The sequence below is a fragment of the Falco biarmicus genome, chromosome 15 (genome assembly GCF_023638135.1).
Source record: "Falco biarmicus isolate bFalBia1 chromosome 15, bFalBia1.pri, whole genome shotgun sequence".
Taxonomy (NCBI): domain Eukaryota; kingdom Metazoa; phylum Chordata; class Aves; order Falconiformes; family Falconidae; genus Falco; species Falco biarmicus.
In genome coordinates, this window is record NC_079302.1 from 1,931,274 (window position 1) to 1,959,189 (window position 27,916).

General features: G+C 39.2%; 1 protein-coding gene across 6 annotated transcripts in view; it reads right to left on the reverse strand.

The window, feature by feature from the left end:
- Positions 1-27,916, reverse strand: part of NFAT5 (nuclear factor of activated T cells 5) — a 75,709-nt gene that overhangs the window by 17,376 nt on the left and 30,417 nt on the right. For 4 of the 6 annotated variants that reach the window (XM_056361206.1, XM_056361204.1, XM_056361205.1 and 1 more), the window contains exons 3-8: positions 17,168-17,726; positions 12,099-12,291; positions 7,209-7,399; positions 5,102-5,274; positions 1,057-1,191; positions 833-885 (exon numbers count right to left, since the gene is read on the reverse strand). In XM_056361206.1, coding sequence (XP_056217181.1) covers positions 833-885; positions 1,057-1,191; positions 5,102-5,274; positions 7,209-7,399; positions 12,099-12,291; positions 17,168-17,726 — 1,304 coding nt within the window. Of the gene's footprint in view, positions 1-832; positions 886-1,056; positions 1,192-5,101; positions 5,275-7,208; positions 7,400-12,098; positions 12,292-17,167; positions 17,727-18,187; positions 18,250-23,371; positions 23,485-27,916 lie in introns of all 6 variants that reach the window. The other 2 variants (XM_056361208.1, XM_056361207.1) reach the window with 2 other exon arrangements.

Below are 27,916 nucleotides of genomic sequence, written 5' to 3' on the forward strand. Positions count from 1 at the left end.
TTACTGAACTGCAGTTTGCCATCACATTCTGCTGGACTCAGACACTTCGCTGTTGTGCTGAATCAGGTCTTTGTATTCAGCATGAACAGATGGAGGGTGCAGTTTCATGTCACACCTAAGAGGATTTAACGCTGAGCAGACATCAAAAAATAGGCCTGCAATCATTCATCAACAGTAAGAGTGATTAGTGATCTGTCTATTCCCCAACTACCTGTCTACCCTGCTAGAAGTAAGAAACAATTTCTACACCAGTGCCTGCATGGAATACTGCCTTCAGAGGTGGGAGCAAGATGACATTTGTCGGACATCATTTATGTCTAATAATTTCTCTAATTTCAGTCCAATAGTCCATAAAGACACTCTGTGTGTCAAAAAAACCCACAACCCAGCACCAAATACTTCGCAAAACATTTCAGAGTGGAACAGAAATTCAGCCAGGTACAAAGACTATGGCGTACATACAATCTGTTTCCACTCAGTAGTAATCTAATGTGTCCTTAGGAAAGCTACTGGAAAATTTGTATTAGGCCTTTTAATTACACTGTAGGGCAAAGACTTGCTCACCAAGTTCATATACCACACTCCTACTGTGGTATACACGGCATACTGTGGTACCTAAGTTCTCAGTTAGAAACTGAACAATTATACTTGTATAAATCCAAAACAATTATATTCTACCAGACTCACTGAAAAACCTATTAGAAGAAAAGGAATATTATTTCTAGAAATGCAGAGGAAGAGGGAAAGGCTTATTTGATTTTTCTTCAGAAATACAGTTGGAGTCCTTTTTTAAAAAAAAAAAGTAATAACAATAATAATAATACAGAAGTACCTGATGAAATAATTCCATGTCTATTTCAGCTTCTGCCTTCCAAGAATTCTCATCTAAATGAAAGTTGAAAAGAATAATTTATTGCATATCCATATAAATCAATTCATTTTAGTGCCTTTGATTCTGCTGCTCAGTTTGCTCTCTAAAGCTAAACTTTATCAACCAACATAAACCCAAACATCATGCCAAACAGCATGCCAAGCCATTATTACTTTCACACTAACCAGAAACATTCTCTTGGAAAATCACTTTTGTTCCCTTTAGAAAGTTCTTGCCAATCAGAAAAACTTCCTCTTCACCCTTCACTGAACAACTGTGCAGACTTTTCTTTAGGATCTCTGGAACTCCTGCTGGTTGAGCTGCAATTGAAAAAAAACCCGCAGTTTGAAATCAAGAAAATATCAACAGCAAAAACAAAAAGCTTTTACTTACAGCAGAATAAAGGAAAGAACAAAATAATTCTTGAGCTTCTTCCTTTACTATATCATTCATGATGAAACTTTTCAGAAGACAACCGTTTCTATCATTCCTACACTAAATAGAATGACCTCAATAAAAATCACATTTAGGTAAATAAATGATCCACTAATCTTTTCCCTTTTCTCCTGCATTTATTAAATCTGCACAACAAAACTTTTAGTGCTGGAGCTAAATCTCAAGAAGGGTTCAGAAGGAAAGAAAATTTGGTTCTGTAATCTCCTGGCCTAAAGAGCAATAAACGAATGCATCAGCCCTCAGACACAGCTGAAGCACACCTTCAAATTTATTCTTAAGGTCATAAAAACTTATTTTTTTTTAATGAAGCTTATTTCGTTCTGTTGTGCAAAAAGGTAGAAGTAGTAATTCCTGTATTACCTGTTTTTTTACAGATTTTTTTTTTTTTTTAGTAGACACAGCTGTCTGGCTGGTGCAAGAACTAACCCAAGGCTTTGAGCAACCTGGGCGAGTGGCAGGTGTCCCTGCCCATGGCAGGGGGCTGGAACTAGGTGACATTTATGGTTCCTTCCAACCCAACCCATTCCATGATTCTATGACTTTCTAGATGCATGTATTTCAGCTAATACAAATCCTTGCAAGAGTCGTGTCTCTGTAGTTAGGATTATAGCGATTTATAGCCCATAAACCAGCCAAGAGACCGTGGCTGACAGCTACACATCCCTGGAAACCTCTGCCTCAGCCAGCGACTCGGGTGAAGTTTCACATAACGCAGATTACAAACAGTCTTTGCTGCAAACTATTTCTATGCTTTTTAAAGCATAGAACAAAGAAGACCATGTGTGTTAAATGAAAATGAGCACCAAATAATTCAAGTGGACATTCATTTTAAAATAATATACTTTGCACATTTAGTATAAATTAATTCCACTTTCTAATACAGGTTTCTTAACAACCTTTTCTATTCACCATAAAATCCTAGGGGCATAAGCTTGTACTTGTGCTTTGCACTTACATGGCCCACTTTCAGTGTTTAGTAACAATATTCTCTGGGCTTAGCACACAGAAGAACATACATTCTGTAGCACTCCAAATTATTTAATGACCTTTCGGAAAGGATTTTTCTACAACTGTTGCAGCGGGTTCCTAGGCAACCATTACGCAACGACTAAATATGCTCAAGGCACATGAACTTCTGAAAAGAGTAACTGGATTTAGGTTTGCTAGCAAGTTAACAAAGCCTATTTAAAACATAGACCTTAAATAAAGAGCCTGCATCCACTTAATGTCTTTCCTACGGTTTTAGGAACATAATTGCAACTTTGATGGCAATAGTAGTTATCAAACCCAACATGAACAGGCTCTGATGAGTGAAAATGCAAACGTTAATATGAGAAGGTACAGTATGCATCTGTAGTAAAATGTATGCAGCAAACAAATCAGCTGTAACGTGCCTGAGGAGATGATTTATATTAACAAATAACTCAATAAACAGTAAATTGATGCCATATTGATCAGCCAGTATTAGCATTATTTGGTTGGCTAAGGTCTACTGCAAGTCACTGTAACTTTGGAGTAAGTTAAGACAGCAGAAGCACAGAATCCTGGAAAGCAAGCCTGGAAAGAGCCTCAAGAATTCCCTCTCAACCTTCACATCGTGAGCAGTTTTACCCACATCACTCCTCAAAGACACAAGTCTAACCAGAGTATTTTGTTTCTTTGTTTTACACTTCGAGCAATGGAGATGCTATAAAATTCCTGGGCAATCTCTTAGCAACTCATACAATTAGCAAGATTTTCTTAGCAACTGACCAAACCCCAGCTTGTTAAAAACAAAACAAATTTACTCTTCACAGTTTTGGGTTTGGGTTTGGCGGTGTTTTCTTTTTAGAATGGAAGAATAGCTTGCTTCCTTCTTTCCTTCTTCCTTTTCTTCTAATGGCCCTTAGCATGTCATCCCTCTCATATATTCTGCTTTTAATCACTGCCCACATCTCAAAATGTAGCTACTAATGTTATGGGTATAAAAGGGATGCATTCAGCCATGAGAGCATGAAGACTAGAAGGGACCCTCACAAAAATACTGGAATGGCCTTACCAACAAGCTAAGCAGGAAGTGCACCAAATACAGCTTTTTTTTTTTTTTTTTTTTTTTTTTTTTTTAGCTAAACAGCCTATTTTAAAATCGGTCTCTAAACCATCTCAGACTCTCAGCTTCCACTTAAAATAGCCAGTTTTGGATTGTTATATGTTTAAGAAAACACCAGATGATTTCCATTCCCATTTCTGCTATGATTTAAATAATTTTCCCTTTAACCACTAAGTTAACGATATAAACAAAATGTATACAGAAACAGCTTTTTGAAAATTTATAGAAAATGTTTTTTTCTTACATCTGAAAATTAGGATCAGATCCTACGATGCTATACTGACTGAAATGGAGCTATGGAGACAACCATATTTCTAGCAAATGTACTTACGTATATTTCCAATAACATAAATGCATAAATCTGAGAACCCCACTAGTTTAAAAAACACTGGAAAAAGAAAGATCTAGCAAAAAACAGCAGGAGGAAGAGGAAAAAAAAGTGATGAGAACACCTCAAGCTGACCCTTCTGGAAAAGCCACCCAAAATCAAACTATTGCCTAAAGCCTAGCACACGGCTGAAGATAGGAGGAGAGTCCTCCCCTGCCTCATCAGGACACGTCTTTGGTTATCAGCCTTTTCAGGGTTTGTGCAGAGTTCCTGCTCTCCCCAAGTCTTGCAGAGGCATTCTCTGAGACAGTAGAATACTGGAAGGGGAGACGGGCTACATGCCACATCTGCCAAATCGCCTGTTGCCTGCAGCACTGGAATCGCACAGTGGTATCTGATGTGGAAGCTCACATGTTTTTAATTATCTCCTCTTGCAATCTGTTCTTTCATTGGCAACAAAGCTCCAGTTTCTGATGAGTTGAATAGGAGCCCTGACACAATATGTACTGACAGCATTTAGGAAAAAAAACCAACACACACACACAAAAAAAAAACCAAACCACCTTTCTATACAACGGAAAGAAGACAACACAAGCAACCAGGAGCTTGCATATTCACACTGTGCTCCACGCATGGAGAAAAACCTCTTCTACCATCTTGTTCATCAAGATGTATCAATAATCCCAACAACAACTGTACTGAACACATTTCCCCCTCTTTTCTCTTTGACAAATAAGCAGAATTCCCCATAACTGGAAGTCACTGCAGACTCTACAAGCACAGGCAGCCCCTGAGGTACTGCAATCGCCCCTGATTTCGTCTTCCCTGTTGTTCAGTGTAACTTAACCAGTCATCACAGCCATCTGTGCTCCGTGCTAAACAGAGCATTTTAGTAAAAAACTATTACAAGTTTCACTCTTGCACTGGACCAGAACAGATGCAGCTCTGGTCCAATGAACTACCACAACTGTAAAGAGCCATGCTTCCTAACTTACCAGGAGCCCTTGCTATGACTGAAAGCTGACAGATGAACGTGACAATACAGAAGAGATTAAAACCCGTATCAAAAAAGTCATAGAAGTAGTTCAAAGCAAACATGACAAAAATTCTGACTTTTTAAAAGGCAAAAATTAATTTAATAAAAGATCGCAAAATTTGTAACTACTTCTAAATATTGGTCAGCCATTTCACTAACACCTCATCCCAAATAAAAATCAGTCCATGGGATCTTAGCCATAGCAATTCTGAAATAATCACATATTAACATCGGAGTATTTTTTTCCTCCCCAAGGCATTTTATGACAATCATACTAAAATCTAGAATCCTATAATAACAGCTTTTTATTTTGATACTTACTGCACAAAATTGGGGAAGAAGGTGTCTGAAGAGTCAAAGTTGAACCATCTTTGCGCGTGATGTTAACACGGAATACCAGCCTAGCACGTGTGCTTTTTTTCTTTGAGCCAGCAATCCCTATCCTAGCTTCAACATCAGCATTTCTCAGCTTCAGTATTCCCACACAATCAACCCTAACAACACAAAATAGTTAACAGTTTAATAGAGTTTATTAAGTTCAGCATCTTTAATCGACTAGTTACATAAACCATAAAGTCAAAACTCTTGAAGTAATTACTGAAATATTATTAGAGCAGGTTTTTTTATTTACATGAAATCTCTGTATGAGCTTTCTCATTATATAGCCTGGTTTTCAATGCAACCCTACATAATTTGGATGATGAATCGTGACAGGAAGGGATATGAAAGTAGCACAAATAAAACATAAAATGCAATGTAACGAAGTAATTCTGGTAAGCATTCAATTTATAATCGCAGATCTTCATTCTTCCAGTCCCGGGGCTAGATCTGGGTTTGTAGGATTATCACTACAAAATATCCTGCATACGCTTAAAGCAGTACTAGAAGAAAACTTACTGTAGTCATATTATTTTTTTATGCTCAGTGGACCTTGGAAGTGATACATCATACCATAAACTGTGGTGCTATGTGAAATATATGGGTGAGAGGGAGATGCAGTGCTAACTTTCAGAAAGACATGCTCGATGCAAAATGGTTTCAAGCAATAGATAACAACAAAAAAATCCAACCACCAAACACAGTCTGATGTATTAGGGAAGAAGAATATTGTAATTTTACCAATCCTTAGGCCCTACATCCGAAAAGCACAGGGACCCTCTGACATCTAATTTGACTACAATGAATTTTTGTGCTGCATGAGGGCCAGCAAGCAACAGCTAGGGAGCAGAGGAGGAGCGCGTGATTCAGAAGGTGGCACTGGCATTACCACCATCAGAGAGGTGCTACAGCATCACTGAAATACTAGGAAGACTTCTTTTGAGACATCAAGGTATCTTTTGAGAAAACAGCCTAGGCAAAACTTTTCTTCCTAGATAACTCCAAATTCATCTTTCTAGTATCTCTATACTTACATGGTTTTACATTAACACTTGAGGACAATTATAAAATTACTCTTTAAGAGGCAGTTTCTGAACTTATCGTGGGAATATGTCCTGTATTTTAAAAAATCAAATAGATTCAGTCTACTGGCAAACTATTATCCTGCTTAAGAAGTGGACACTGTAAATTGAATAAACGTTTCTTCTCCTGAAACAAGACAAGCTTTAAGTAAAAAGTGGCAGCTTGAAACCACATACCCATTAAAAAAAAAAAAAAAAAAAAGTCATTCAACCAGAAAGAATACTTTGAAAGATCACTCCCTTTCTATACATTAAGATACATGTGAAAAGCCTGCAAGAGAATAATTTAATATCTGAAGTTTCTTGTGAGATCTGAAAACCACGCAGGCAGATGAACACACTTGCTCAAAAATCAGCTACTGCCATCAGACCAAGCGCAACCCTCCTCAGCAGCAGCGGAACACTGCCTACGGTCATCTGTAAAGTGTATCCCAAACACCACCTATACTCGACCAGACAAGCTGTGTAACAATGGCAAAGCAGGAGGCTTCCGTGAGAAAGGACTATCTCGTGGAAACGATAGAAATGGAACAAGCAAAGCAAGAGAGAAGAAAAGCCAAAGTCTAGCCTCACTAGTCACAGCTCCAGCTGTTTGGGCCAATATACTCCTTCCCTCTTCCAATTAGCAATTCTGTACTTGTTAGAAGACAGGACAACCAGCAGAATCAGCGACCAGTTTATAGTTCAACTAATGCTTGAATATGCACATTATTGATCAACCAGAACACAGAACTAATGTAACAAAGGTAATTGATACAGGTTAAGGAGACCAGATTTAAGCATTAAGTATAATAAACAAATGCAGAATGCAATTTACAAGTTTTTCTTACACACTCAGCTTCACTAAGTGCCTGGTGTGTGCCAAGATGTTCAGACATTTAGCTACCAACCAATTCCATTGAAAAAGGAAAATCAGTTTCTGAAAACAAGCTAATAAATGAAAATATTTTTTTAAAAAAGTTACTCACGCAAGTGTCATATTGTTGCTTGGGTCCAGTCCGACCTCAATAACAGTAGTTCCCTCTATATCCACTTCTTTACAGGGAGTGGTGTTTCTCCCAGTAACCCTGCAGGCCTGGTAGAACCCATGCGGCTTCACTCGACCGGAGTCATTACCCACGAATACCTGCAGCACCACCGGCTCGTTGTGACCTTCCAGCTGAAACATGGCAACACAAATTAAATATATCAATTGGCCAGAAATGCCTCTTAATTGAAACAGGAAACATTTTATGCAGCAGAATATGAAGTGACTCTGCTTCCAGCGTTGTTGGAAACAACCCTAAGGGAAGAAGCAACAAAAATCTTTCATCTAGTTTATGAACAAAATGCAAATATTTTTTATCTTTTTTCATTTGTTCTTCCATTAAAAGACAAGTCAGCATTTAATAAACTGGTAACTTTTTTTTTTATTATTATTAATAATAGTTTATTTTAAACCTGCTTGAATCCTATTCGCCTTCACACAGAATTATGCTAACTTCAGCTTTCAGGTCTCTTACAACCCCTTACTCCCACCCCAACCGTGACTATTTCCCTGCCTCTTGCCAGGATCCTCCTTCCCCCCAGCACCTACATCCAGCAGGCAGCTGAGAAAGAGAACACTTGCTGTGGTTGGTTCCAGTGTTGATGAGAATTTGTTGGTCAGTGTGTATGTGCAAATCAATCAATTAGCGTGCTACACTTCTAGGATCCCATCTTCATGCCAGCAGCACCTTGCAATTTTTGTGAAACCAGAATAAAACTGTCTAACACTTGCAAAACCACTGGGTGAGTCAGAACAGGGTGAGGGGGGAAGCAGAGGCAGGAATGGGATGAATGATTGCACAGCCCAACCACACAAACCTAGTTTTCCCTCAGACACCAAAATAAAAATTGGCAACTTGACATCTCCTACTTAAAGTTTATGAACAGTGTCAGGATTCACTTACTGAAACAATAAATAAAAGCTGATCAGATGTACATTTCACATAATGATTTAGCAGTCTGGTGTGCAAGCCGTAATTACCCCAGAACATGTTAGTGAAAAACGTGTTTGTTTTTGTAACATTGACATCCTAGCATGAAGGATCTGTGTCCTTCTAATGCTTTTTTCATTAGCAGAACCCCACTGTGGTGCTATATGCTAAAAATACTCTGAGGTAGAAGTAGTCTTGGTAAAGCTGGATACTGCATTACAAAGTAACCTCTCTTACACTTTTACATATTAGGTAATAAAATAGTCCAAGTGAATACACTTACTTATTAGGTAATAAAATAGTCCAAGTGAACAAGAAACACTAGATTTCTGCCAAATTCCCAGGCCAGAGGTGGAAATTCTTTGCCACAGCATTCCACAAGGAGATAAAACAAGTATTTTTCATGTTTTCATTAAGCCACAATTGTTGCTAGAGGATTTCTGGGTGACAGTATTACGTTTCGTCCTAAGCCTGGGAGCCCAGTCTACTTGCAGAAAGATGCTCAATCTTTACCAGTAAGAGTTTGCAAATGAAAGCAGAATCCTCCAGAGGATCTCTTAGGGGATTAGTCCCTGACATACCTAGAAAATTAAGTTCTTAGCAAATTAGGGGGGGAAAAAGCAAATTAAAAAAAAAGAACAAAAAAACACAACAACCAACAAATACTGATAAAATCATAGTATGCTTCTTGTGCCCAAAAGGAGCACTTAGCTTACAGCAGACAGGTGGATTATGACTGTTACGGATGGGCAAAGCCAAAATATTTCTGGAGGTGGCCTAGCACAGGCTCCCCCACATGAACCACCCTAACAGGTCTAGTGCATATCACTGAACTCAAAATCCAGGACAGCACTAATAAACAAGAGAGCGTGAAAACAGCCAACAAGGGACTTAATTTCACCAGATGGTCAAAAGAAAGCAAAGGGCAGTAAAGGGTACTCTGATATTCCACCATTGAATCTCTCTTGGACGGAAAGCTGAATGAACAGTCTGTGTCACATCACCAAGATCTCCTTGGCTAGAAACAGCGTCACCACAGCTAACCAGTGCAGTGGTCTGGTTAGAAGAAGATACTAAAGGTGCGCAAGAGCGTCTCCCATCTTCTAGATGGTAACTGCTCCAGCTTTGCAATACTGCTAGCAAGAAAAGACACAAACCCGCGACTGATGGCTGGAATACCTCCGCTGATGCTCTGCAGTCAGGATAATCTTTCTTTTGCCAGACAAGTCACTCTACTACGATTCATTTATACAATTTTAAATTGCATATTGATTGTAGACTCTCTCATTCTAAATCATCAAATAACACTGTTTTCTTTAAAGGGCCACAGAACCCGCTTCTCCTCCTCAGTCTGCTTAAGAGCGATGCAGTCGGAGTGGTCGCCCGTCACAGGTGCTGCCAGGAACGGCAACCACCAGATCTCTGCTGAACTAGCAGCATTTTTACACTGTTCATCCCCATCTTTAGAACACCAAAAAAAAAACCACCCCACAACACACAAACGAAACAAAAAGCCCTCTCTTGTCCTTTACATATTTTTCCTACTAGCTCAGACTGCCTGAAGACCCACTGGCCCATTTCATCTGTCCAGCCCTGGCAGACTTTTACAGGCAGGGTATGAACTAGTTTGCCCACTGGTAAAGTGAGCTTGAGCTTCCAGGAATTCAGTAACACGAGACTCTTCCAAACAGAATGTTCACTGCTGGGTGCTAAAGGGTAACTGGGAAAGGAATTAAATTCAGATGAACAAAGGCCCATTAAGAAAATTCACATAAATGAGCACTAGATCACCATAGCAACAGGACTATATGAATGAATCTTTTCTTACGAAACTTTACTGGATTTCTGCATTACTCAGGAGAACTGAGCAAAGTGCCAGAGATGTTTTTAACACTGCTGAACAGGACTTTAAAGATAAATATACTTCTATACTCTGTCAGCAGTAGTCAGCAAAAATTTTAAAAGCTGTATCATAAACAAACATTTCTTTTTGGACCTGGTAAATTAGTTTGGATTGAGAACTGCTTTGCTGCCTTCTCAAAGTGGCATAACTAAGAAGAACTATGAAAGGACATGTCTTTCACCCTTCTTATTTGTATGACAACAAATATAGTGGTCTACTCACTCAACCTGCTGGTCTCACTACTCCCAATATGACCAGTATGCCATTTGCCTCAGTTCCAGTGAGTGTGCAATGCTGGCCTGTATTCAGTGCAGCATCCACTCTCACATTCACACCGTGGTCGCTACAACTTCTGTGATGGTATTTGACACCAGTTCGTCTGTTTGCTTCTGTGCACGTCAAGTAAAGCCTCTCTCCTGGTAAGCCCCTCTACCACCTGCGTTAGGAAACCTTAACAAGCACAGTCCTCGAGTTCTTCCATTGCTTCCACCAGGCTATGCAGCCATCCTTGCAGATGGACAGATGGCTGAAACCTTTCATGCCAGGAGAGGTCTGTATGCAGGATGCTCCTGTTCACTATCTATAGAAAGCATCATCTATTGTCTTCCCAGTCAGGCAGTCTGTAACAGATACCAAAACAGCCCTGAACTTCCTCCTCTGCTCTCAACAGGCCAGTCTCCAATCTCATGCTGGAGGTCTGCACAGTCGGGGAGCTCCCTACAATATGTGACTTCCTTTTTTCTTCCTAAACAGCTGGTGCACATCCACAACTGTGTTCCAGCAGCGCACGCTACCTCAGGTCTCTGTGATTCCAGTCAAGTCACAGCCCTGTGACTACACAAGGGAAGAAACCAGACCTGCAAATTCACACTCTGTGCGTTAGCGTGCAGTCACTGGAGGACAGCCTTCGCGCCTTCTCCCTTCTGAGCAGCAGTGTGAAAGATCTCTTTGTGGCTGGCTTCCTTGTGTTTCTCCCCTATTTGTAGTTCCTCTTTTACTTCCAGGCTTTGGTCCCCATCTTCTGACGAACTTACAGTAAAGCCCTCTTCACCAGCCTGGCAAGCACAATCCTGAACAATTTTTTCCCCTCTTTGAATAAAGATGAATTACATCAGTCGTCCTTTCCTCCCCTCCAAATGAAGCAAGACAAAGAAACCAAATGCTCACTGGAGAAACCAGCTATGCAGCCAGGCCCTGGCTTCCCGACTGCATCTGCTCCATCCAGATCCTTCCCCTTGATCAGAAGGATGAAGGACACCATTCAGCCCTGTGGGCCGCTCACCCCTGCCTCAGAGCAAGTGATCATCAACACTTCAACTTCAGGTCACCGAAGTCTATACAGGAAACGGGCTGCTTTTGTTACAAGTGCATACAACCGCTTCACCTTTCCTTCCCCTCATTCTCCAGTTTTACTCGTCCCATGTACTTCAATACAGCTAACCACACTGAGCAGTATGACCCATAAACTACACCTCAGTCAGATGTTTACAACTCTACTTGAAAGACAGACACTGGATATGTGGATTCAAATACTTCTCACTAAAAAAAAAAACCCAAAAAATAAAAATAAAATAAACAGCCCCACTTTTATATTTTTAAATGAAAACTAGTTTTATGTCCTTACCAAAAAGGCATAATGACGACCCACTGTCATCAGCAATCAAACAGTTACAGCATTTCACTATCCTAGTTTTGTATGCTTCAAGTGTCTATTTACACCGTTTGTGGAATTGTAGTCTAACAGGACACACATCACAGATCATATATCACTGTCTTGACACAGATTCCTTCCTCCTGTAACTTTGTGATGAACGTAAGACTTCTTACTACCAGCACGAAGAGATACAGTACAGTCTCTACAGCAAAGAGACTACAAAGTCTCCCCCCTTTCCTCTAAAAATAGCGATCCTAGGCCTGTCTGAACTGAGCCAGCTCCCATTCTACTGAAGCATCCCTTGGGAAGGAGCCCCCACATCACCTAACACCAAGCAGCCTACCTTCACAGTTGGAAAGCCTTGCTGTGTCCGGTCTTTCACCGAGCCTCGGCTGCCTTCAGTCAGGTAACGAGCCCTGTGCTGGGTTTCCGGCTGTACCACTATCTTCAGCTCTTTCCCCTCACTCTTGGTCGGATACTGACCGCACAACATTGGGGTCTTCTTCCCTCCAGCTCCTTTCTGGTTCTCTGATGCTCTGGGAAGTCAAAGCAGACCATTAAAAAGATGTCATAAGCAGCTCCCCAATAAAAACAAACTAATTCACAGAAAAGCTAAAAAGATAAAAGGTGTGTATTAATGGATAAAAGATTTATAGCTGAGATCAAACTTTGGAATTCTCTTTCTGACAGAGAAGGAAACCTGCAGGATGAAGAGGAACAGTGCTTCCCTGCCTCCTCCATCCAGTGCAAATATGAACTGCTTTTCAGAGAGTAAACGTAAAGGGAAAAGCAATTAGCATTAAACTGTTAACAAACAGAAGGCAGCTCATAACCTGCTTTTTCATAGTATATGATACAGCCTGATATTATCTGAACAAGCTGTTTCGCTTCTGTAACAAATATACATATGTACACACACACACTGAAAATGGATTTAAGGTTAAATGATACTTCTTTAAACAGGAAAACAGCCTCATGCCTGTCTCCACCTGAACTTGCATATCCATGCAAACTCAAACATTAATTTCTGTCAAAACAGATTGATAAATTTATGTAAAAACCAAATTAGTTATTATAAAAAGCTCTGACATAATTGCACCCATTTTAAATCTGCAATGTATGCAAAAAGACTTTTTCAGGTGCACACCTCAAGATGTACTGTATCTTGTGTTCAGTTCCATAATTAAAACCTGAATGAAGAAGCCCTCCAAAGTATAACATCACGTGATCAATTTTGCATTCACTTTAAAGCACAATGGAAAAAGACTCTTGATCTTGTACAGAGCAGGTTTATATAATGAACTTGAAGTCTAATAAACTCATTTAACACTACCAAATGTAAACATGCCATGGTAAAAGGTACAGGCAGAAAAAGGGCTCAATGAATTTATGCAAATGCAGTATTTTTTTACTACCAAAAGTAGTTTCTAACCACTAATGGTTCTGAAGAAAGCAGTTGAAAATAACAGGTGTGAATTGCTTAAAAAACAAATCCTGTTTCCATGTGCAACATAGGGAAGTAATTTACCAGGATTTTTACTTCTCAGTGAGAAGGGCAAAAGAAATGCTTTTTCTTCAAAACAGTTTACTGAGACCTCTGCCACTGCATGAGTTTTTTGCTGCCCTGAAGGCTGGGGTAACCTGTAGCACGCTCCTCCCAATTACCAGATGATTTATACTAACAAAATCAGCACCTTTCCTAAAACTCCTCCTGCGCAAGGCCACTAGCAAGCACACGCTTCCGCGCCGTCCCCGGCCCCTGCGCAGCCTGGCCCAGCACCTGTCCTGCAGAAGCAGGAATCTCAGACCCCTGAAGGTCCTATCGGTCACGCTCGTCTCTCTGCTAAGCCTTCCAAAACCTCTTCATGCATGTAGCAAAGGGTGAAAATGGACATTACTGAGCCGTTAGGAGGTCTGTGCTTTGTATGAATTTCATTCAGGTGTTTCTGTTGGTGCAGGTTAACCAGTTCACCATGGGCTGCCCAGCGAGCCTGCTGCTCCGCCAGCCGAGCCCAGCAGGGATGCCCGGCGCGTGACCCTGTGCAGCCCTGCCTGCCCTGCACACTCATCTCCAACTAAATAACAGCAGAGAGGCAGGATCTAGATTTAAAAAAAGCCTAGTATAAAAAAAAAAACAACTGCAAGGGTACCATTTTTCTGCCAAGGAGTTCCAATTACTCTGCCACAGTTTAGTCAAACAGGCTGTTTAAAAAATAATAAAAATGCTATAGGAAAACATACCTTCTTTTAGGAAAAGGGACAAAATTCTTCCTCAATGTAGCATATACAAAACCTGTGATACACTAATTAACACCACTATGCTCTTTGCTTCTGTACAAGTTAGCAAAAACACTAATCAAACCCAAGCTTGTTAGATAATCACTTTCTCTGCTCTTCCTGTCAGGACGTTACTCCAACGGACTAGTAATTAAAAGGAATACATTTAGGAACTTTCAGGGACTATCTTCTTTTTCTTGGACAGAATTTTAAATCACACCTCTACTATCTATTCGCTTCCCTCAGGGAACGCAAGAAGGAATGCTGGGCCACCTCAGCTCCTGCAAACACCTGCTGCGCTGGGACCCGTGCCTCCTGCACCTCCGCCAGGCAGCCCCAGCACCGCAGCGCCGCTGGAGAGCACTGGGTGGGAAGACATGGCAGGAACTGCTTAATCTGACCTTGCCACACTTGGAAGTTTCAGCTCCATAAATTACTATGGAAGACTGAGATATTGAATTTTGAAGGGAAGCACTAGAGCAGGGGCCACCACAATGCAATTCACTTCTAACACTCCAAATGTCAAGTTTTAGCAGTGTGACATCACACTCCAGCTCTCAAGCACAGCTCCGTTTCCCTGAGAGCACTTTACTCCTAAACCCCAAGTTACTTTAATTGTCAACTTACTAATATTTTATACATTCTCATATGTATACGTTTGCATCAGCAAAGAGATGCTACCTAACAATTATTTTGCAAGTCTTCCCTGTAAACCTAAGTAAACCTAATCATTACTTTCAATCCGATTAGCTGAATGTGAAAGCAACTGTAAAGCCTTCACCGGAACTTCTCGGTGGTCTTTCTTCTCAAGTCACAAGGATATATCATCTACACATGCTTTAAATTCAGTTTATTTATAATACTACTATTCACGCACATACAAATAGTGAAACACTTTGTACACACACACATTTATTTATTAGCTTAACTGTTACCAGGCGTCTCCTCAAAGCTAGCACTTCTTTGCTAAAAGAGAAACATAAGTGGCAAACCCCACGATTCTATTAAACCAGATTTCCTGAGTTAATGTTTGCCTGGTCCTGCACTGGCATCAGGGCTGTTCCCAGTGAAGATCTGAAAGTGAAAGTAAGACCAAGCATGTTGGAAATCTCAGACATTTTGCCCTAAATCACCACCAATTCATTAATTTCTAAAAAGGCTTTCACAAATTCCAATAGTTTCTGCAGGAATACACTCTTTTCTTCCTAGCTTTTAAAGACAACTGACCAGAAGTCTCTTTTGAGGCAAATGCTATTTCCACTTCACAAATCAGCAAGGGTGCTCCCTTGCTCTTTTCTTAAAGCCAGAAGTAAATGAATTCCCTTGGCTGAACTCCACCAGGCTGGAAAGTTAAAAAAAAGAAGTCACTACTGTGACCTAGATTTGTAATGCTGAATCTCCATATTCCAACTGGAAAATTAAATTTTATCCTGTCTTGGCCATTTCGTATCCCACCGCTTTTAGGACAATTCTGTTGAGTAAGAGTTTTGCTGCATTTCAACCTAGCCTGTGCACAACCCATCAGGAACAAAATTCCGCCTGCCTGCCGCTGCGTTCACAGAGTATGGCTGGCAGTACCCACGAACACTCACTGGTTAGCCCCTAGTGTTTTAGGGAATGTTACAATCTTGTGATGTTTTAGGTTGGGATCGTACATACTGTTCCAGAGTTTACTAAATCTCCCTTTCCTGTCCAGAAATCACATTTACAGTCACACAGTTCTTGCCTTTCGATAAAAGTTTATTCCCTTTTGTAAGGGAGAGCGTGACCTCCTTTGGGCTGGCTGGAGGCAGCTTCCTAGTTCCAAGCAGCTGCTTTACATATGTTAATTTGCTTCTTCAGTTCTACGATGTACTAATGTTTTACTTTATTACCAATTTCAGCTGGTGAAAACGACACGCTGGACAACTGCAGTCAAGCTCAGAGTGGTTGACTCTAACCTCCACCCCCTTAGAGTGGAGGGAGACACCCAAAGACCCAGCGGTCCGAGGGGACAGGAGTGGGTGGCAGAGCCAACGTGCCTGGTACCAGCCAGCTCTGCTCCTCCCGACGCGGTGCACAGGCTGGCAGGCAGCAGCAGCACACTCTGGAGAGTTTCTCAGAATCACTTACAATGAAATTTTAAGTATGGAACTGCAATGACCCTGGGAATACAGACTCCAGGCTCTTTCCCTTTGGAATATGAGAAGTTCATAATCTTTCCCATCAGTCAAATTTTAATATTCACCATTACTGGGATGAACATTAGAACGTACTGCAAGCACATACATAAAAGTAAAACCAAACAAAATATACTCCCCCCCCCAAAAAAAAAGCCAAATCTATCCTCTTTACCATCTTAAAAGTACTAAAGAAGCCACAAGTTAAAAAATAAAATCAAAAAATGTATCAACACACTATTGTAAACTGATGGATTTTCTCCTCTTTAAGCAACTACTGAAATGCATTTAGTGAAGAGTGTGAAGTGGGAGAGATGAGAGACCACCACCCAGGCGTGCCCACGTACAGACACACGCATGCACACAACCCAGAAGCACAGAGAGAAACAGGATCAGAGATTTATTTCTGAAAAAATCAAATACAGAAGTGAATTCACAAGAAAAAACAAAATTTGGTTCACATTTTATAAAAAGTAAAGCATGTGTTAATTTAAATGATGAGAAATCCTAACGAGCCATTAACTTCTACTTCCATCTCTCTATTTGGTAAATAGAGAGACAAACAGAAGCAGCTGAAGTGTACAGACTGAAATCCTCACATAAAATCCTGCAAAAAAACATTAAGATATAGGGTGCATCCATTCCGCTTCTGCCTTTCTTTTTGAATACGTTTGCATTGCCATTTTATAAATGGAATTGCACAATCTTTTAGGAATTTCACTTAAACAAGAACATAGATGAGCTCATCAGCGGTGCGTCCAATTGTTGCATGAAGTTTAGCTTTATCTTCTAAATAAAGATTAACAAGTCTAATGAGAACTTATGGACACAAAAGGGAACAGCAGAGAAGGGAAGGGATTTATGTGAGAACCTGAGCAGAACACTTGACAGGGCACGGGGGGAGTTTTATTAGTTTGGTTTTACATATGGTGATAGGACTTTTTTTTTAAAAAAAAAAAAAAAAGCAGATACCAACCCATTTCCTGCTTTTGAGTTGCCTTTGCTGTCCGTGCTGAGCTGAGAAAGGACATAGTGAGGCGCTTTGGCACTGTCGGCATCAAATATATCCATGTTGGACTCTTCACAATCTCGACGTTTGATCCCTGGCCTCTGCTTTGGATTTCGTTTGCGTGATTTACGTGGCACCTCAGTGTTATCATTGTAGGAACTGGTACTCATGTTACTGAAGTTGGAGGGTGAATCCTCCATCCACATACTGCAGCTCTGTTCTGACTCCAATCCACACCCCTCATCCTGGCAGGACATCCGACTGTTGTCCAGCAAGTCCTCAGGTGGTGGCGAGATGTACAGGACTGTGTGTCTCTTCGGCGTCGACTGCTGCTGCTGGACTGTGTTACTGGTTAACTGCTTTTCACTTACCCCTCTGGTACTTACCCCCACGGCTGAGGAGCAGCTCTCCACTTGCATAGCCTTGCTGTCGGTGACTGAGGTAGAGTATATGGTAGGACTGGAAGAGGTGGTAAAGGAGCTGCAAGCACCGCCCATGGAGGAAGAGGAAGGAGCTGAAGAAGCATCTGCGGTGTATAATTCAGAAGTAAATACAAGATACATGGTTCTGTGTGTGCTGGCTATAGCAGTCCCATTGAAATAAAGAGATTTATGAACCGATTTCTTTCCCCCAACAAATATTTGGAATTTGGTTAAGTTTTAGAATGTAAATGCTTAAAGCAATACAGCCTAACCAATACAGTACTTTGGAAATGTCCAAATAAGACTTAGTATGATCCACAGTAATCGACTTTTTTAAAACTTAATGTTAATTCGTAAAAATGGCTGCAAGTAAACAGAGCTTTCATTGCCTCAGCTGGACTAATTATTTGTGTAGAAGCCATTTCATCTAAAATAATGGAAGCCCCAATGCAAAATGCTTATAATCCACATTCAATGCCAATTAAACCATTTATTGTTGGAAAATTTTATTTTTGAAAAAGACGGGACTGTGCTTAGCCACAAAATATTAAAATAAGTTTCTAACCTATGAAGCAGAGAACTACAGGTCATTTTTAATGCAGACACTCCCTGCTTCAGAGGCAAATCCTGGAATAAAAATATGAGAAAATAAATGAGAAAAAGAGCTGCTGATTATTCCATCATAAATGAGAAATAAAATATAAAATCAACTGAGTTGGTAGGCAAAATGGAACTGGTATCAGTCACTATGACACAGCTGTTTATTTTGAAGGTTCAAAACAGGGATGAAATATCGGTATTGGTGACATGCTGGTACGAGAGGACATGAAATTTCTGTAATTTGACTCTTTCAGTCACCAAGACTGATTTCTCTCAGACTTCATTAGCCAAGTCCCTTATGCACAGAGACACAGCTTGGGACAGACCTCTGAAAAATTTGTATTAAGCAGGATATTTTAAACAATGTGATTATAACTTCTCCAGAGGTCGCACAGATCAATCTTTTAGATTGTTTTAGAAATGTGAAAGGACAGCTAGATTATTAAAGTAAAACCCTGAAGATTTCTGGAGAACAACATAATCATTTCCACTCAAGTATTTTAACGGACAAATCAACTGAAAACACAGACTAAAACATTTCGGAGAAAGCAGTACAGACAATCATAGGTCTTTATGTATTTATTCAAATCAGCTGTAGCTCACTGAGAAATAACTAACAATTTTATATTCAGATTTAAGCTTCCTAGGGGCGAGACTGTTTTCTGTGTTTCTGCACTGTTGACCACATCTTACACAATAAACCAGAACCACAGAAGTAATCTAATTTTGGCAAAAATTTGTATATAATACATATACATAATTATACAAAGTGTTTGTTCAGCTAGTTACTAGTGTCATAGACGTAAAACCTATTAAGAGGAACATGATGTTTTCATTGTTCTTGTTTAGGAATTAAAATCCAAAATATTGTATTAATGTCTCATCTCAAAGGTTTAGAGATAGTTCAACTATTTTATCCAATTTAAGCTATTTAAAAGTAACAGAATAAAGTATGTTCAGCCATGATATAGATATATAGATGAATCTACCCATATATACACATATATAACTAACAGCAAAACTTAGCAAACCTTCCTATAAATCAGCCTATTTGTGATTACTGGGGCTATCAATGACTGATGATAAAAGCATTTTTAAACTGTTACTGTTTCTTACAGCTTTCCTGTGCTAAATTAGTTTGAAAGCAAATCTACACTTCAGATTGTAAAATTTAGTGGTCATTACAGTTTATCAATAAACTATTCTGCTATTGTCTTCATAGGAAGTCCCTTCCCCGAACCTCCCAATGAAGCAGGAGCAGATGAATGATACCAGTTCCATTTTTCAGTTTGTTCTTTGGCAAATATAGTGGCTGAAATTGGAGAATTCAGTCACTTTGAACTGCATTCCAATTTAAAGGCAAATTTATCCTTTCTATATCATGCATTAATGCAATGCTTTTTCCAAAAACATTTCTATTATAGGATTGGCAAGAACTATTAAATCTAAATATTAATTTCAGTGACAATATTTAGGAGCTGATTTGCAGCCACTTTGAGTTGAGAAAGATTGTTGCTCTTTGGGATATTTGTTTTGTTAAAATAGAATTAGATTCCATTCATCATTTATACACTCTAACAGAAAGAAACAGACATATGCAGCATGCCTACAGCATATATGCTGCATGCAAGTGTTTGCAAATGGAACACATAGAGCACACAGCAGTAATGCTGCAGACCTGGATTACTGAACAGCAATATTTCCCCCATTTAAAATTAATTCTTCTTTTAACAGATTAAACTCAGTATCATGCACAGTACAACGCAGTGTATGCACATCTCATGTTTGCCTGTGCATGACAAAGACTTTGACAAATAAATAATTATGTACATTGAACCAAGCAGCAGAGCTCTAGAATTGGAAGACCCTTCCTCCAATAGATTAGTATCAAAGATTTCTCTTTTTGCAGCAAATACCGTGAATGTTTTAGAAAGGTCTTTTAAAAGACCTAGAAGCAAAACTTGAAGTGACAATCCGTACACAGCTCTGCACTAGAACGGGTATGCCAAGCACTGATCATACCCTGCTTATCAAATGGTTCCACGCATATTCTGTCCAGAAATGCAACAACTGTACTTTTCCCTCACTTTCCTAGAAAAAATAAAATTAGAAGTAAATCACTAAACAAAATGCTTTTCAGTATAAGCATAAAAGAGCTGGTAATGGTATCATTATTTTAGGGTACAGCATTTTGTAATATATAAGTTGCTATCATTATTGCTATCCTAAACAATTTCTCCTTAATTTCCCCCCTAAAAGTTAAAATGCATGTATGTGTATGAATATGTGTATAGTTGTTATCTTTATACATTTAAAAGGGAAAGAAATACTGTCCATTATAAAATGGTTATACTCTCCTCCATTTACCAGAGACACCCCTGTGTAACAATAAGATTATCAAAACAGTATCAAGCTACACAGTAATGGCAAAAAAGCCCCTCTCTTTAGCTTTATATATCCTCAAATGAATGCCATTACCATCTATAAACGTGCAACTGTTTTAAAGCATGTACAGGCCAGTGTCTTCTCTATTATTAGAATTAAAAAGAGGTAAGAACGTATGGCATATTACAGCGAATTAAATAAACTGGTTATATTAGAACAATCAAACATACACATTTAAAATCTATTTGGGGGGATAAGTTAACATGTTACTAAAGCAATTACTAAGTTATGCAAAGAAACATAGTAGAATTTATGTTCTCTCAGAGTCCACAGGCCTTTAGCCAACTTGTCTTCCTTTGAACTAATAAGTAAATAAATGGGGTAGACCCAATAAGAGTTCACATATACTGTAATGAATAAACCACTGCATGTTTTACATGGCTCTCATTTTTATTTATTTATTCTAAAGCCAGTGACAACACATGCATATCTGGTACCCAAAGGAGATCTCTTGGTTGAATGTGCTGCGTTATTTGGGGGGGGGGTGGAGTTTACTTTAAAGTTTTCAGTAATTCAAACTTGACTGGTATTGCTTCAAAAGGTGAAAGGACTTTGCAGTTCCTGATTTTGAGGAATGATGTTTTCCCCCACATGCAAATAATAAACAAAATACAACCAGTGGACATCCAGTGTGAGGAGTGTAGCTGGTCGCTGGTCTGTCAGGTTAAAGTGGAAACATACACACACCTTTTCCCAGTTTAAGCATTTCTTTTATTTAAGGTTACTTTCTTTAGACACATATTAATGGGAATTGTTACAGGTGGCTTTTTCATTTGCAATTCAACAGTGCTTGCAATAACAAACATATAGTTTAAATGAGTATGTACATTTTGAAATAGAAGACTGAATATTTTTTAACACAGCCTCAAAAATTGTTTTTGGAGCAACAACACTGAATAGAAGCCAAGTGCATGTTATGGCAAGTATGCAGCCACAGTATTGTAAATGAAACGTGCACCAGCATCACAAGGTGGTTTGTTAGGGTTTTTTTCCTTTTTCTTAATAAAAAAAAAAAAAATAGAGAGAGAGAAAAGAAAACTACTTTCACACTAGAGCAACTTTGATCACTGTTGAAACTAAACCTCCTGAATCTATTCATTGCCATCACTGTAACATTAAGGTAGTTGAAATAAGTAATTCAGAATTTGTCACCTGTCCTACAAGCTTTTTTTCTCCAAGGCAGGCAGAATGGTATCAAACAATTAGGCATAAGGAAGTCCCGGTTCTGTTTTGCACATCACAATTTACACATCAATAATAAGCAATTCTGCAATGTGTAAATGAAAGACAGAAAATAACCAAGAACAAAACTAGGTGATTAGTGCCGGAGTTCCAAATGCAAATAAAGATAACTAATTACTCTGCACCACTCCTGGGAAGACTAAATTTCAAGGAAATTCCAGTTGTTCATGATACCAGTCATTTGTACACTGGCTTCCCAGAAAGTCTAAAAAGGTGGCCTACTGCTCCCAAAACATTTACCTCTTTCAGGCAGTGAACAGATTTACATTCACAACCAACAGACTGCATAATTCAGGTTCTTTCTGAAAATAAAAAGCAGCCAAAAAGCAGGCAGTGGGAGAAGGGATGCAACACACGTGACACAAATGCACGCTGCTAGAAAAATCACAGGCTGATATATCATCAGAGACTGAAGGAACACACAGCAAAGAGCATCCCCATGAGCAAATCAGCGCAGTCTTTTTCTTTTCAGTAACATAGAGCATTGTACAAAGAAACTGTATTACCTCCTGAGTTAGCAACTAAGGCAATGATATATATTTCTATATCCTATTATCTTGTGAAGTCAAACAAGGCATTCAGCCTCTAAAAAAGGTCTGAAATGCAGGAGAAAGAAGAAAAAAATAAAATCACTACTTGGCATTGAAGGAGTCTTGTCTTTAGATACTTAGGTGGAGCCAATCCTGAAATCCTTGTTCATTCTTTCCAAAGAGATCCTTAACTACAACAAGGATTACCAAGTCCTCAAAAAGAAACAAATAGCCTCCTGATGACTTTTTATTTATTTATTTTATTGCAGCTGGAGTGCAAACCAAGTCATTTCCCAGACTGGAAAGCTTAACATTGTCAACACAAGTAAACAGGAGATATTTTTGTTTTCACCAGTTTTTCAGCCACCTGTGCATGAACAGCCAGGACTAGCAAAGACCTATTAAAGAACTCGCCTGTTTCTCAGAACCTAGCCTGTATCCCATGTGATCCCCTACACTATGTTCAGAAAACAAGTGTCAAAAATGAAGACTCACCACACAGGGTGAGGTTTAGGTGGTGTACAAGCTTAATATATGAATTATACCCATTTATTATATTTGTTAATTTATCTAACATGTCATACTCTTGATAAGACTTTTGTGTATTAGTTGGTTTATTTGAACCACTGGACACAGAAGCACAATTTCAGAACAAACCCAGAAGGATACTACGTGCAAAATTTCCACCATGAACTTACAAAGTGGCTGCAAACCTGCTTTCAATACCTCACATGCCAAACTTGGGTTTCTACTTTTCTTCTTCTTTTATTACTGATGTAATGTCAAAAACTTTTCCAAAAAGTTTAGTTTCAAACCAGTATCAATCCACTATTTAGAAATAAATAATTAAAAAAAAAAAAGAAAACAAAAAAAAAGGAAAAAGGAAAGAAAGAAAAAAGAGACTTATGAAGAAGTCTGAAAACAAGACCGACCTATACCCTGGGTGAGATTGGATGGGTTAAGTGTCTCTGGCACTATTTGTCTTCACTATTGACAGACACTGTCACACAACCCACCACTCGATGCCTGTCTCTGAATGGCGAAGCTAGAATGCAAGTTAAGTGTATTAATAGAGAAAAAAACTAGCATCCCAGCAAATATAATAAAGCAATCCAATTCACCAGTTATTAAAAACACTCAGATTCAAGATAGGTAGGTTAATTTAATTTACATTAAGCCCCAGTGTAAATTCCCCTTACATTCACATGCTGAACCAAGCAGTGTATTATACTTCGGGTAAATACATCAATCAATCAGGTTTTGTTTGTTATAAATGACATCTGTTATTAAATCCACACTCAGGTTTAGAACTTTTGTTAGTGGCTCACGCACACCAATTCCATGTATCTTAGATCCTTCCCAACTCGGGGTGATAACTCGCTGCATCCAAGCAAGTCAGAACTCTAGGACCCTCAGCTGCTCTCCTCAAGCTCTACTGTCACCTCCTCAGCCCGTGACTCTGAAAGAGTGAGTGTATGTCAATGTCAGGGTTTATGGATCTGACAAAAGAACACTTCAATTTAAGAAACAGACTCTTGTTCTTTAGATACATGGTTGGTTTTTTCCCCTAGGAAATTCAGAAGTCCACCTGGCCTTCACAAAGTCTTAAATGCTGCTACTGCAAGGAGGTGCCCAAAGAATAGCACAGTAGAACTGTTCTCTGTGTGCCCTTCACTGGCTTGGTTTTTCATTATTCATTAAGGAACAAGCAATTCTCTCATTGCAAAGTAATTCTTAAGCCTTTTCGATGTAAGAATAGGAGCCACTTAATGCAAGAATTTGCCATTAAAAAAATCTCTCAGAATGGTAACACAGCTTGTGTTTGATGGAGCAGTTCTGGAAAATTGGGTTTACTGACTGTATGAGATTCAGGAAGACTGAAAATGAACTTCAGAAGAAAAGCGATGGTCCAGAGTACATCAATATAATCTTTTATAGGTTCTTACAAGGAAGCTCTGCTCAAAGCAGAAAAGCAGCTACATGCTCAGTGCATGCACAATCCCACACAACTACGATGTCTCAACTGAATTTACACAGAACACATCTAAAAAGTTTCCATTAAAAGGAAACAGTAAGAGAAATCCTTTTCTTTCCCATTTCCTAACAATGGCTTCTCATCAGCCGACAGCTCAGCATGATGAAGGAACCTTTCCACTGCCCTGAGCCATAGCTCATCACAGCCCGGACTCTCCCAGACTAATGCGATCCAGCTCCACCACAGCTCTCCTGGGCACACACTTGCCAGGAGCAGGAGTGAAACTTGTTCACATATGTGTTAGCACTAACGAGCCAGAGTGGGTACGGCACTGTACTCATACACAGTATCAGGAAGATGCATTTTTAAAGAGTATTAGGATCTGGTTTAAATTGATTCTGTAAGAAAGAAGTATTTGACACATGACTGAAGCAAGCACACTGCAGAGAGAAATCCCTGGAAGACATCCTCCTAGGAAATTACAGGAAGGCATTTCCAGCTGGGAGGGCGGTGGGAAAAGGAAGGGAAAAGCCTACAAAGAAATGGCAAGTTTTTACAGGCATTAGAGACCAACTACAAAGAAGAATCTTTTTTTCTGATAATTTGTTTACAACGTGTAATTATAAGGTCAGGATAATAGAATTAGTAGCAGCACTGATATCCCCTTTGAAATCTCTGGTTATTATTTCTGTATCAACAGGAAAAACTGACTAATGACACCAGGAAGGATGATAAACTGACAAAATATTTTCATTAAAAGTAGAAATTAAGAAGCCTGACTCTAGCTACTAAAAAAAAAAAAAAAAAAAAAATTGGAAAAACACCCCAAACACCCCTACACACACACATATCTCCATTCCGAGGTTTTGTTAGAACCTTTAGCTTGAGAATAATGAAAAAGCCTTATCTTGGTAGTGGGAAAGATGACCCACAGATCTTCATACCCGATCTCTACCCCATAGATGATGCAAGTATTTTTATCCATTTCTCTACAGTAGCAATTGTGAAGCAAAGCCTTATTTTCATAATTAAACTAACCAAAAATGCTTATGGCAAGTGTTTCAACAACAACTGACCAAAAAAGCCAATTATGCCTGTCTGGGACTAGTAGTTTGTCCCTTTACTTAAAAAGGAGCACAAAATTGACATGACCACGAAAAGGTAAAGCTTTATCCTTTACTAAGTATTTGCCCAGGATACAATTATAGGTGTTTGGGAGCCAGAAAAATTCAATACCTCCCAGATTAATTGTAATCAAGTATGAAGAATGCAAAAAGAGATCAGTAAATATATATTTCAGTCACATAAAAACTGTTACCCTTTTGTTACAGCAAGAACACCACTCTGTGGACAATCCAATTTGAAGTAAGCACTGGAAAATGTCTGAATGGAAATGATGCAGGAAATACTGTCCTGGGGAGCAATTAAAAAAAGTATGGAAATGTATACCTCTCTGGAAAACAGAGTAGCTTAAGTAAGAGATCATCAACAAGCTGAAGAAGCTCATTCCAAGAGCTGCTACAGAAAGAATGAATGGATGATAAGCAGAGGGGCAAGTTTCTGTAAGTTTTCTTCACTGGGGTTCAGAAGGTTTGAGCATTCCTGTAACTGGAGATAAAAGATGAAAATGCAACAGTTGTTTCAAGTGTGTAGTTGAACATACTCCTGCATCATCCTCAAAAGACAAGAATAAGGTGTTGACCTGCCAACTAGAAGGACACCTTTGAGGAAGGACTTAAATTAGCAGTGTGAAGGAAGGACTTAAATTAGCATTTGAAGCACTTGTTCAGTGAGTCTTGATCAACACGAAAAAACTGTTCAACCTTTAAGAAGCAAGTGAAAGGAATCAAGCATCCCTCCTTGCAACTGGAGCTTAAAAATATTGTGTAGAAGGCATTATTAAAGCTTCAGGCACATTTATTTCATGTAAGAAATCTCCAGGCACAGCTTACAATGACATTTCTCAGCATGACACCCTCATGCATTTCAAGAGTCTGGAAGATGATTCATATTTAATGTGTTTATGGTACTGCACCAGGCAAAATCCTCCTTTTCCTGTCCCCTGAACAAAGACACTTGCAATTCAAACAGCAAGCACAGAGAACAGTTTCTAGCAGCAAAAGTAGATCCTTTCCCTCCCTTCTACCTTCCAGAAGAATAACAGAATTAGAAGCTTGAGAGAGCAGCTCAGGTTGTGAACATTGCAGCTCAAAATCCTGGAGTTCTATTAAATTATACTTGCCTGTTTGATATTCAGAGAGTGGGTAATACCTCTTTTGTCTGGATTAATGAATAGGAGATACACATTTATTAACAAATTAATGAAAATCCAATCAGTAACATTCCATTTTAATACTCTTAAAACTGTTCTGTAAATCACAAAACAAATTTCCAAATGGAAGAACTAGAAGTCTGCCCCTGCAAGGTCATCACTGCTAAAAACAGCCCATCCTGCTCCTCCAAAAAAACCAGAGAAGTTAACTGCAGCAATATATATTTCTCACCTATAATGTGATTTATATGGAACAAAACCCCACAGCAAAGTGACTGACAGAAAAGCCACAAGTTTCTGAATTTCGGCCAGATACTATCTTACTCTGTGTTTTTGGAAGCAGAGAACTAACTGTGTTAACTATTACAGGAGCAGTAAAAAGCCCTCACCACTTTGGATCGTTCCCTGTAACGCAATCCTCTCATTATCGAGAGTAATCATACCTGCCATTGACTTCTACATACAGTGTTGCTAGCAGCATTTCAAATTAGCCTTTCCTTTTAGAAGCAAGAGTAAATGAAGTTACCTACAATGCTATGGAGACTGAACTGTCGTTCCCCTATCATCTCCCAAAGAAGTGAGGGTTTAGAGCAAGTAAGAGCTGACAGATACAGGAGCACTACTAGGTGGCCAAATTCACCTTTCCTCCTCACCCTATTGTCTGCATAGTGTCAGCTCCTCAAAAATATGCCTATTAAGGACTTGATACATGCAAATGAATAGTCAATCTTGGTCTTTAAAAATATGTATGTGAAATATGTATTTATGTTTTTCTGTATATTTATGTTTTTCTGTATAAGCATATAGACAGGCAGAAAGCCCAGGCTGATTTTCCTAAGAAATCAGAGCCCAGCCCAGCCAGACTTCTCATTACTACACGAGGCAGGGTGAACAGGGCTCAAAAACACGATAGTAACTTTTCAAAGACACTGAAGCAACCCTAAAACAATTAAAGAAAAATAGTAAAATGGAATACATTTCTCTATGTTTCTCTAGAAACATGGTGTAGCTACAGCAAGAATGCAGCTGAAACACTTGTGTGCTATTCTGTTGTGAAAGTGGAGAGATTTGGGTGCAGAGGAAACATAGAGCTAACCTCTATGAAAAGCAAAAGTGCTCCAGGGATTCTGGAAGAAAATGTAGAACACCGGAGACCCCTCCTCCTCCAAGGTCGCTGTGTGCTGCAGGTACCAGCATCAGTTCAGAATGCTGAGCTCAAGATGGCTTAGG